The sequence below is a fragment of the Durio zibethinus genome, chromosome 6, assembly GCF_047325235.1.
Source record: "Durio zibethinus cultivar Kanyao isolate XHJ-2024 chromosome 6, ASM4732523v1, whole genome shotgun sequence".
NCBI classification, from domain to species: domain Eukaryota; kingdom Viridiplantae; phylum Streptophyta; class Magnoliopsida; order Malvales; family Malvaceae; genus Durio; species Durio zibethinus.
Genome location: NC_143167.1, coordinates 32,218,620 through 32,230,621, shown reverse-complemented (window position 1 = coordinate 32,230,621; position 12,002 = coordinate 32,218,620). Strand labels below are relative to the sequence as shown.

Genomic DNA, 12,002 nt, shown 5'->3' with positions numbered 1-12,002 from the left:
AATTTCTCCCATTATTATCTGCTTGAAGTTTTAACTTTTTATGATTTAGAAATACGAGTAAAAGTAAATACAAACTTGTGAATTGGAAATATAAGCTGGGCTCGGCGGTCAAGAATTTTCAGCAAAACCAGTGATCACAATTGTTAAACAGTTGGCCATCTGAACTGGATTGGAGTTCAATTGCTACACTGCCTGAACCATGGCTCCTATCTTCTGTAGCGAAAGCACAAATGTAACGATTTTAGGTGGAAGCTTTTGGTGCTAAAAGGTCTGCTGTCAATTTTTTCGGCAGCGTCAAAGAACCATTAATCAATTTTACAAAAGTAGACACAACAAATAGAAAATGGAGAGCGTAAATTCACCAGCTACCCGTTGTTATTATCTTTATTGGCATTTATCTAGTAAACAATTATTCCAATGATTTACAGATGACTTCACCTCAGCTAAATTTATGGTTACAAATAGAAAAAATTGACAGTATCTCCTTTTCTGTCTGTACTTCTCTATCTACAACCCTAGTAGTGCTCTCTTATCGTCACCAACCGGTCAAAAGAAGTTGCAAACAACTTACATATATAGATTAGAAAGGTGAGCTTGTCCTTTCTCTTTCATCTTCTCTCAAACTTCCAAAGAAATTCGGGTTTTAATCGGCTTCAACTTTAAGCCCATGCTTTCCGGTGAGAGAAGCTCCGGGGAGACACAAGATGGACTCAAAGGGCTTCTTGGGCTAATGCTTAGAGTTGGCCTGTATAAGCCGTATCCCATAAGAAAGTACTCTATTGGTATCAACATGGCATGGGGCTGCTCCTCTGTCACCATTGATCCACATGCCTGAACCTGTAGATTCCACAATTTCCAGGTAGTTAGATTACTGCCATCTGATGCTGAAAGCTAGAAGTATAATATTATAACAGGTTAGACAATAGACTGCTTGCATACCTCCACTAAGGCACTATATCTTCTATCTAATTTTGATGTCATGTGAAGAGCCTCAGAATGGAAAGGAGAGTTCTCCCCAACAAATATCAGCGAACGGCAATGCAGTTTTCTTAGTCCTTCGCTAAGGTCAGGTCTCCTGAAAGACAGTAAATAAGACTTTTATGCCGGACAAAAAGCAGTAACTGTATGAATGCAATGAATTCTTTTTCTTTTTATTTTCCCCAGATAAAGGTGATTAGGAAACCAACCACGAGAAACTTGTTTGAAGAACACTTTCAAAAAGAAACCTAGTCTATTTATATATCATGGAGACAGGCTTACCCGTTCATTGCTTCAAGGAATTGCCAAACATTTATACTCTGCCTTTCATCTAGCAACTACAGGGAAAAAAAAAACATGATTTGAGTCAGAAAAATGCCATGAGACAAACTAATCATATTTCATTATAAGTCGGGCGAATAGGAAATAGGAAGCAAATAGAAAAAGCTCCAGAACTAACTCTTCTGCAAGCCTGAACTATATCTGATTCTGGTACTTGAACACTACCATGAACTTCCTGCCATTGTCATTCAGAATCTCATCACTCAACTAGTTCAATTCTAGAGACAACACAACAAACCTCGTAAATTTTTGAAGCAGAAAAATACCTTACTGAAGTACCGCTTAAGCAATAACTCCTTCACCACTCCACACATGCCATAGAAATACAGTAAATTTGACATCACCTGAAATAATATGAGAATCTATCTAAGTACATAATTATTTAACCCCTAAGAGAAAATAAAAGGGCCCAGAAAGTGAACCTTATTTAATAACCATTCTGTCCATGAGGGTGCTCTGCAGAGGGGTGAAACAAGTATTAACCCACGGACACGTTGCCTATATTTCATCTATTAGGACAAAATGCAGAAATAATTATCACCATGAATACAAGAGAACATTTGAGTATTTATTTGGAAATGAAAAAGGAAATAAATTGTATACTATGCCAAGGTAGTTGACTTACAGCAAATAGGGTAAGAATATATGCTCCAGCTGTAACTCCCATACACATTACAGCACCAAGCCTACGGTTTAAACAGGAAAAAGAAGAGTTAAAAGATAAGGAATATAAGCTTGCGTGCCTTTATTCTTTTCCATATAAATAATTAATGATGACAACATATTAAAGAAAACGACAGCTTAAGAATTTATAAAGGGTAGTAGGTGCATCAATTTACATCATTTTCAGACAACTGCAACAATTACCAGCCATCATGACAAAATAAACTTTGTCAAAGAATGTCTAGAACAGAAGAGATTACAGTAAAGTAAATTTCTAATCAGCTGGCATTCAGAAACAGAAAGAAAATAAAGTTACTATGAAATTCTATGGTTACCCAAAAAAGTTGAGAACCTCAACAATCTGATCTGCCAAGTCATCAACGGAAGGCACATGGTCATCAGAACTGATTGGGGCAGCTCCTAACTGCAATATTTCTTGAAGAAAGTTCCGGATAAGAAAGGTGTGAATGATAGGATTCAACCAAAAAAAGATGATTAAAATAGCAAATACAAGATTAAAACATGCACAGAACTGACCTCATGCCCGGGAGGACTTATATGATATATGCAAAAGTTGTGGAGGAGTAAGGAACTAGCTTCTGGACAAAAGAACAAGCCTTGAAAACAGGAGATATCTGCACAATCTCACACAATTATAAGTTAAGGTTAGAAACCGGCAGTATCATTGGATGAAAGGGTCTTGGTCATTGTGGAAATCTTACAAATAATGTTACAAAGTTCAAACATATTACACTAGCATGTAAAACTTTAGCTCAAATTAAAAACATTACAGCTTCAAAGTCTCATGCATTATGATGAAACACAAATGAAGGTCTTAAATTTAAAACAATATCTATGTTTAAGGAGAAAATTCATTAGTCAAAGATTAAAGAAAAGTCAAACTAGAGTGAACCCTTTTTAGCCAAAACTGTTAGCAGAAAAAAGATAAATTTTCCTAGGCTCTGAATCAGATATTGTCATAAGGAGGGAAGCATAAGGAAAATAGACAGTATAGTAAGGGTTTCTGCATTACTTACGATTTAGAGCTAAATCGGGATAGGTAACAAGAGCCGGCTTATCTTGGTCTCCAAACACAGCAACTGAAATAGTACCATTGCGAGTTTTCACAAGATACTCCTGCAGATAGATTTTACAATGCATTGTTATTCATTTAACAAACCTTCTTGAAAGCTAACGCCTAGATTTTAACAAATAAATAGGGAGGAAAAATACAACGTATGATCTAGCTAGGTAATAAAAACCTAACTCATTTCGGTGTCATTTAGTTTAAACAGAGAAATGTTTCAAGCATAGCCCAAGCCGAGTATATTCTAACTAGACAGAGTCAGCATGTGCAGCAGAACCTTTTTAAGAGACCTAACTATTTTGCTCATTTAGGCAAATTCTGCATCATCCAAACTCCTAATTTGACAAGACATTGATATCAAACAAATGAAATTACTAGTCTAAGATTTTTTTATTCTAGCAAATAAAGCAAATAAGTGGAAAAAAAAAACATTTAAAAGTTTCAACACATCATTGAATTTATTTTTTTATTAATGTAATTAAATTTAATTTATCTGGGTACTTCTCAAATGAGAAAATTTCAGAAGCCATTAATCAATGGACTATAAAGAACAAATTATGTGATCATTCAAATATAATTGTAGCAAAAATGTAAATAATTTTCTATGGTAAAAAGGAATGAATAATTTAAAATATCTGCTTTATAACTGAAAATATAGAAATAAACAAGGAATGGAAGCAAAATCCGTCTTAGCGAAAGAAAAGACGTATAGTTGCATTAAGCTTTAACAGGAAAAGCATTTTTTTTTTTCATTTCTTTTTCACTTCCATTCCCTCATTTTCCCGGTAACCAAACAAGAATATAATAGGAATGCAGGTTATACCTTGCCGCCAAGAGTGAACGTTTCCAGATCAATGGAAACGGAATCGCTAGAATCTGCCATTTCCCCTCTACCTCCCCCAAAATGAAGACGCATTTTTAGAATTGGCTTCCATGCTTATATATCAAATCTTCCTCTGTCCCTCCCTTTCAGATTCTCTCTCTATTAAAATTAAATTTAAAATAATAATGACGAGAAAATTAAAATATAAATATTTTAAAATTTGCTTATCTTCTAAACTTCAAGTTTAACTCGGGTTAACTCGGACCCAGTCACCGACGCTCGATTTATCAGAGAAAAAACCCACGACCCTCACAAGGGTCCCGTACAAATGGACCTTAACCTGGGTGTCGGGTCTATTTAACCCCAGTTAAGAGGCCGACAGTTTCTTCCAGTTTACAATATCGCCCCCATTTCTTTTCCCAATTCACTCATTTACCATCGAAGATTTAGCGGCGAGCCAAAAGTATATATTTTATTTTTCTTATTATTGTTGTTTTTCTGTTGGCATTTGTTATGCAAGATTTTTTTCCGACTAATATTGAATTTTTTTAAAATAAAAAAATATATTTCATTTCAAATAAGCTTAATTATTAATATAATAAAAACTAAGAGTAAATAAATTATCTAATTTTTTTAAACCAAAACCAGATGTATCATATCTTATAAATTGTGGATAAAATTTAAATTATTTTCTTTTGATAATAGAATTTCTCTTTTTTATTTTCAAAATGTGAAATAAAATTCCGAGAAATTATGACTTGTTGATATAAAAATTGGATAAAAGATGCAAAGTCAGGCTATCAGCCACAGGATCCAACGGTTGATACGGGTTAGATTAAAATGGGGTCCAATCACCCATTATCCATCCAACGCATGCAAACAATGCACGTCATTTTCCGCTCAAGTTGGTATCTGTCATTACCATTCACCAGACAGTAACCCCCGCGAGCCCCTCTTCAAACCGCTTTCATGTCGTTTTACTCAAATTTAGAAAACGTTTTGCTTTTACTTTTATATATTTTTTCACAAATAGATAAAAATAATAATAAAGGAATATAATATAATATTACTATCTCCATTAATCACCATATTATAAAGAAAATTAAAAACAATTGGCTTAATTGCAGCTAGTTTCCTTTGTCATGCAGATACAAAATCACCATCACACATAAATTTGCTAAAGATTTTTTTTTTTATTTTGTTCTTAAAGTAATGAGTGGGTTAAGAACACTGTCATCAAGATTATGACCTTTCTCTAGTTTTTCAAGTCATGTATTATTTGGCATATAATATTATATTTTATGGTTTGTAATTTCAGCTTTAGAACGAAGTATTTTTTTATAAAAGATTTTATAATTTAAATAAAAAAAATTATGTGTTAAAAATTAAATTTCAAATCTATTATTAATAATTGAGTTAAACTCTAAATCTATATTTTTAAACTTTTAGAACTAGCCATTTTAAGCAAAATATCCAAAAAATTATTTTCTAATTTATCTTTTCTTTACAAATATTACTTAATAAATTTCATAGTTGTTGTATATATTTATGTGACTCACCTATAAATTGTTAATGTCATATTAATAAATACTACTAGTAATAATAATGTTGGAGAAAATAATTTATAAGCTGAGATCTCCAACTTCTTGACGTGCTCAAGCTAGTATTAAATTCAAATTTCTAAGCTAAAAATCAAGCATTAATATCGTGACTTTAATATTATTATTACGACTACATCTTCCCTGAACCAATGATATCAAATTCAGATCAGAAATTAATGAAAGTGCCATCACAGGACTTTGGATTCGTTCCCATGTTGCCTTAATATGAAAGGACATAGAAAAATGAACACGAACTCCAAACAAAGCCGTCCTAAAATTTTCATTTTAGCCATTTCCAATTTTTGTCCCAGAGGCAACAACGGCTGCAGCAGGCCGTCTAAGAAAATCGAATTGGCTGTGCTAATTTCACCATTTTGCTGATGAAATGGCAGTCTTAATCTCGAATCTTTGACTAGGAAATTGGCAAAGTACATATACGAAAGTTCTAATGTCCTGTTTACCATTTTGCCTATCATTTATAACCCAACAACCTCATTTATTTAAAATTTACAAGTTTTGTAATCGACATCATGTATTGATTTAAAACCATTGAAAAAAAAAAAAAACTTATATATTCTTAATTTCCGTTGGCCCGACAAAACCACTTTTCAATGAGAAAAATCTGTGAATCAGTGAGAATTTATTGAATCAGCTTGTAGTCTACAAAGTCAACAAACCACACAAATTTCTTGCTTGGCGTACATTTTGCTACCAAGCCCCTTGCACTTGCAACGGCTAGCACCGACACAGTTGTGGTCCAACTGAACAACTGAGTCGACCCATGAGATGAGCCGAGTAATTGGAACGGGGGGTGTTTCTAACTTTGGATTAAACTTCATTTCCAATATCTAAACAATTCGAAGAGTGGACAAAGTAAGAAAAAAGATATTTGTACATTATTGGTGATGTCTTTTACATGGGAGAATGGAATAGACAAAGTCATGAAAATCTATGTATTTGCCTTTACTTTCTTTGTTTCTGAAATGTAAAGCCAAAGGGAAGCTGATTCTCTTTTTTATTTATTAATAATAGTAAGTGTCGGCGACATGATTAGTTGATTGGCATTCATGACGTGGCCGGATGAGGATTTGGACTAAAGCAAAGTTTAATAAAAGTGTAGGAATTCTACTTACGTGGCACGTTCACACAAAAAGAAAAAGGAAAAAAAAAGAAAAGAGTTTGGTGAAATTTATGTTTTTTTTTTTTTTTTGAATGGTTTGAAATTCACTTGCCCTCTCATTAAAGCGATCGGGATGTCCTTCCATTTACTGATTCCAGACCACGTGTATTGATCAAATTTTTTGAATTAAAATATTAGAAAAAAGTTATGAAATCTTTGGCCTTATTTTTTATGGTTGAAAAGCGTTTTCGGGTTGGACCTACCATGAATTACACGTGATGAACTAAGCCTTATTTTATGGAGATCAGTTCGCCTATCCCCTTCAAACAAATCTGGCCTTTTCTAGATGTTTCTTCGCTTTATTTATTTCTTTTTTTTTTAATTATTGCAATGCCAAATTTGCGAATATTTCTTGGGTATATTTCTAGTGTCGGTGGGATTTGAATTTTGGAGTTCTTAAAATCTCATTGAGCAATTTCAGTTATAATTTTCACTCTTTAGACTGCCTTTAAAGTGCATTATTGAATCTCGTTGAACTCGAAAAACTGAATGAAAATTTGAAAAGAAATGATAATAAAGAGTAGAATAATTGATTAATGAATGCAAAATGAGAACGAGCTCTGCGGCCCAGCCTAATGTTTTTGGAAGAAGTATTGTTTGTGAGTTTGAATAGTCGATATTCAAGCTCAGCCCGGCCCAGAAGGCCCCAAACTCAACAAGGGAATTGATTCAGCCTGCAAATGCCCGAAGCCAGCAATCAAGAGAGTATGCACTAAAGCACATTATCCATGCATTCTCCAATATATTGGCAGTTATTTTCACTTCTATTACTACTTGATTACTGTTTGTAGATCCTATACTACAATCAAACTCAGATATTTCCCCTACAACGGCGTAATGAACAATTCAAGAGGAAAATTAAGAGCTGATGCTGAAATGAGAAGCCATCATCCAATGGAAAATTTCTGACTTCTTCAGCTACAAAGCCTTCCAACATTGATAAAACTAAGGCAATCAGCATGTAAAGCTGAATTGTAAACTAGGTCAGCAAATGGACAAAAAGATCACGAGCAGCTTCTCTATCTTTATCAGCATGCAACCAGCCTCAGATATACTTGAGGCCATAGTGAAATTCAGTTGCAGAACTTTCTCATTTACTCTTGATTCCAAATCAAATGAAACAGCATTCACCATAAACTATCTCGGGAACCACTATCACCAAAATTATTTTGGTTACTGCAATCAATTTGTTGCCCTAATCCGAAATTATTTTTCCATATCTCTAGTATCTTCATCCGAAGCTGGAGTTTCAACCTTGCTCCCACTACTCAAGCCATCATCATTAGCCAACAACAACAGCTCATCTCTTACTAAATTTTCTTGTAACTGATACTTGACAAACTTAACTGGTATTTCCTCTTCAATGTTGCTCCCTTCTTTACGTTTTCTTACACCATCTGTTGCTGCTGGTTTCATTAAGCCAGGAGGAGCAAAGGAAACAATTTCCATAGAATCAATCATCTCTACATCACCATCAGCTTTCTTGGCTTCTTTCCCTTCACAAACCATGTAAACAAGATTTTCACCCATATTTTTGCCATTGGTCCTAACAACTGGGATCTCATATTCAACCCTTGACTTGCAAAGCACAGCCTTGGCATAAACCTTGGAGATGTTACATTCAAATATTCTCACCCCTTGATCTTCAATGATGAGTAGCCACTCTGAAAATGAAACCACCTTATTAGACACTTAAGAAACCAAAGTCAATAACTTATTGAATAAAGAGGAAAGAAGTACGAATCATGAGCATCCTATGATTAGATGTCTTTCCAAATTTGCCCTTTTAGCTAAGTGCTACGCATCCAATGCAGAGGTTGCTGGTCTAGCGATTACATATGCTCCACTTTGGACAATGGAAAGAACAAAATATCATCATATCATCACATAGCATTTTGACAATCTTAACCAGACAATCCATTGAAACAGGTGCTGAAGTCCTGACAAGTGACAACAAATGACAAGATTGTAGAAATAGCAGAACAACTCACTGATAAAAGCTACAGGAGTGGAAACATTCAAGCTCCTTGCTTTGTCCGCCATCCCAGTCTGACTGGCAACCCACTTGATCAACTGAGAAGGTAGGCAGGATTCAAAGAAAGCATTTATGTAAGAGCTAGCTTTTGTCTGGTTACCATTCTCCCTGTGGCATTAGATCATGACTAGTGAGATTTGTTGGATGAGATATTCTAATAGATAAAAATGGTATCCGACCACAATCTCCACGTTCATAATCATACCTTGCCAACTGTATGGCATTGTTAGCAACAAGGGACCATATCAATGCAAGATTTTTTAGTTGTTTGCCAGGTAGCAGAATCCCCACCTGTGGACTGAGGAATGTGTGGTCCATCTTTATCACAGCATCATATAAAATTTCTCTTAAAAGAACTTCATTTCCATGGCCCTGCAATAAAATGGAGGTTTATTCAAGTATCCCAGGGGAAAACACAAGCAATCATTCTTCGAGCATACTAAATAACTCAAAAGCTCAAAGTGCAAAGAGATAGTTTGAACATTTCAAATGTCCAAGGAATTTTAAAAACACCCAAGAAAGACTACTGCTTGGACTATTTTTGTTTGATCCTAAATTAATCTTCAGGGGAACTTTTTTCAAGAAAAACAATCTATTGTCAGTGTTAGATAAAATGCAGTTCGAAACAACCACTTAAACGCATAAATAATGCTAGGTGAAGATAGTTGATAGTTAAAAAAACAGAAATATTTATCCACAGATGATTATCACTGGTGCTTGCCATTAGGGAATGTTTTTGGTGGTCACACTGCCAAAGACATATCTTGCTGATTCTCAGCATCCACTGAAGATCATCAACAAATGGCACTGTTCACGAAGGGATGACAACTGGGCATATATATTTTTTCTGAGTCTCTTACACAAGACATGCAACTCATTCCACTAAATTGAAGGTCATGCCTAATTATGCATTTAGTACATTAACCACAAGTAAAGAACATAAAGGTAATTATTCATAAAAGCAGAAAGCAAGGACCAGACTAGGATCTAGCATATTAAGAAGAAGATGTTCCTCAAGTGATGACAAATAGCTATATATTTTTCTAGTCTTACTTCAACATGTTGCCATTGGACTCTCTACAATGTAATCTTATACTGTTCAAAATTTCATTTGAAACGTTCTAAATGAGAAAATTGCTTAGCCCTATGATTTGAGACCAAGACAGTTGCCTTGTTGAACAACCAAAGGCACTGTCTGAAATTCACTTTTGAACTGTAATTAGGGATGCATTAAAAATTAAAGCAAGAAAAAAGTGAAGAAGCTGACCAGTAGAGAGGTGACAGGTAAAAGGGGTTCCAACAGCATCCTGAAAAGGATATCTGTTACACACCAACAATGAATTAGAGCTACTAACATCAACAATTGAACGCGAGAAGGATAAAAACAAAAAACCTCATTGCAAAAAGGAATATCATGTCATTGCTGGCACTAAGCTAGGAACAAAAGCATTGTCAAGCAGAAAAAGACATCAGATTCCCAATTGTGGCTTCGTATACAACATGCCAATCAAATATTTGTCCACAACTGAAAAGAAAAGAATGATTGACACCCATGCTTGATTGCGAATTTCACTGGTTGCTCGTTGCTTTCCAAGGCATGAGTGCACAGCGCACATGCACGTGCATACATGCATACGCAACAAAAGTCATGAAGTTATGTTACTTATACATGCATACATCCACCAGGTTTGGGCCAGTGATGCAGCGATAATGATCTATAAGTTGATATCAAAGTCAACATTGGTGACTCAACATATGATATGAGAAAAACAAGCAACTTCATCCCTATCAAATTACCAAAATTAGCATCAATAGAAGTTAATAAAGTTAAACCGTTCCATAACAATGAAGATAAAAAGCTTCAACGATACAACTTTTCAAATAAAACTTATCCACTGAAAATGATAACAAAGAAAAAACTTACCCAAAAAGTAAAAATTTCGAAACCCAGTTATCAGTTGAACCGCACAATCATGCACATCTTTCTCCAACTCCAGTTTTGGAATCCCAGACCCAAATTTCAAGCACAACCTCAGAAGAAAAGCTTGACACATAACGACACCAGCCAAATATCGAACCCGACATCCTCCACCAATCGTTTTTCGAACTTCCTCACTGACAATTGGAAAAAAAACCTTCAAATCATCTCTCTTTTGACCTCTATCCTCCCCAATTCTATCCACCATCCAAACGCGCAACAAATCCACAAAACACGAACTCAAATCGTCGTTTTCCTCAGCTTCGACACCGCAACATATGCTAATGTAACTCACAATCCCTTCTAACAAACTCTCCACTTCCCTCTGCAACTCTTTTTGATGGAAAGCTAAACAGTTCAGCTCGTAAATAACGGGAGCAAGGACGGAGATTCTTTTAACGGCGTTGCAGGAAGTGGAGCACGAAACCACAAGCTGGAAAAGGTCTTTGGAAGAAGAGATTGAATTTGGAGAGTTAAATTTATTAGTGGAGTGGAAAGACACAGCGGAGTAAAACCAGATGAATTCGAGGGGTGGATCGGATAAATTCTGAAGCAATCGAGAGAAAATGGAGGTGAAACTAGAGAAATCGGTTGCGCCGTTACTGTATTCGGTTAAAAACCTGTGGACGGATTCTGTTAACATTTGTTGGAAAGTGTCCGGTGGTTTTGGATGGTCGGTGGTGGCGGAATTTGAATTCGACTCGAATTGGATCATTTTTTTCTTAGCGTTGAGAGAATTGAAATTTTGATATTTAGTGAATTGTGGAGGGAAAGTGAAAGGAAATGTGATGGGAGTTGGGATACAGGGAGAGAGGGAGAGAGTGAAACCCTAGTTAGGGGGGGGGGGGAGGACGGCGTTGGAAGTGGAAAAAAGGAGGGAATTGGGGGTATTTTGATAAAGTTACACATTTGAATTAGAGCCAACGGCATTTCAGAAAAATAAAAAACCAAAAATAAATTTTAAAAAAAGTACTCCTAGAGAATTTTTGAAAATTTTACTTTACGTTTCTTTCATTTTTTGCCCCTAATTAATTTATTTTTATTTCTTCCTAACTATATTATCTTTTCCGTTAAGTCGGTTATTAGTTATACTAATATTAATTACTTGTTACTTGTTACATGTGGAAGGATGTTTAGATTTCAAAGTAGTAACATTTACACTTTCGTTAGAGTTAAAAACTTCACGTCATCTGGAAAGTCTTTGTTGCTTTATGGTTATGAATCCTACTGCCTGTTTTCGAAGACAAAACATACTAACATAAAACAGGTTGTTCTTATTTGTATACATCAATATTAATCTATGTAATTGACTTCT

The 12,002-nt window shown here is 35.0% G+C and overlaps 2 protein-coding genes across 2 annotated transcripts; both read right to left on the bottom strand.

The window, feature by feature from the left end:
• Positions 1-337: 337 nt before the first annotated feature.
• On the bottom strand, positions 338-4,064 carry LOC111285148 (protein NDL2-like). The gene is made up of 11 exons (XM_022874429.2): positions 3,894-4,064; positions 3,021-3,120; positions 2,521-2,618; positions 2,319-2,407; positions 1,946-2,006; positions 1,743-1,829; positions 1,587-1,664; positions 1,439-1,495; positions 1,261-1,316; positions 940-1,075; positions 338-837 (listed from the first exon to the last, which is right to left on the bottom strand). The coding sequence occupies exons 1-11, from the start codon at positions 3,984-3,986 to the stop codon at positions 619-621; spliced, it is 1,074 nt and encodes a 357-aa protein (XP_022730164.1). The 5' UTR covers positions 3,987-4,064; the 3' UTR covers positions 338-618.
• Positions 4,065-7,382: 3,318 nt separating this feature from the next.
• On the bottom strand, positions 7,383-11,520 carry LOC111284486 (SNF2 domain protein). The gene is made up of 5 exons (XM_022873141.2): positions 10,634-11,520; positions 9,977-10,029; positions 8,915-9,081; positions 8,666-8,817; positions 7,383-8,338 (listed from the first exon to the last, which is right to left on the bottom strand). Exons 1-5 carry the CDS (start codon positions 11,400-11,402, stop codon positions 7,881-7,883), a joined length of 1,599 nt encoding a protein of 532 aa, XP_022728876.2. The 5' UTR covers positions 11,403-11,520; the 3' UTR covers positions 7,383-7,880.
• Between the last annotated feature and the right edge of the window lie 482 nt (positions 11,521-12,002).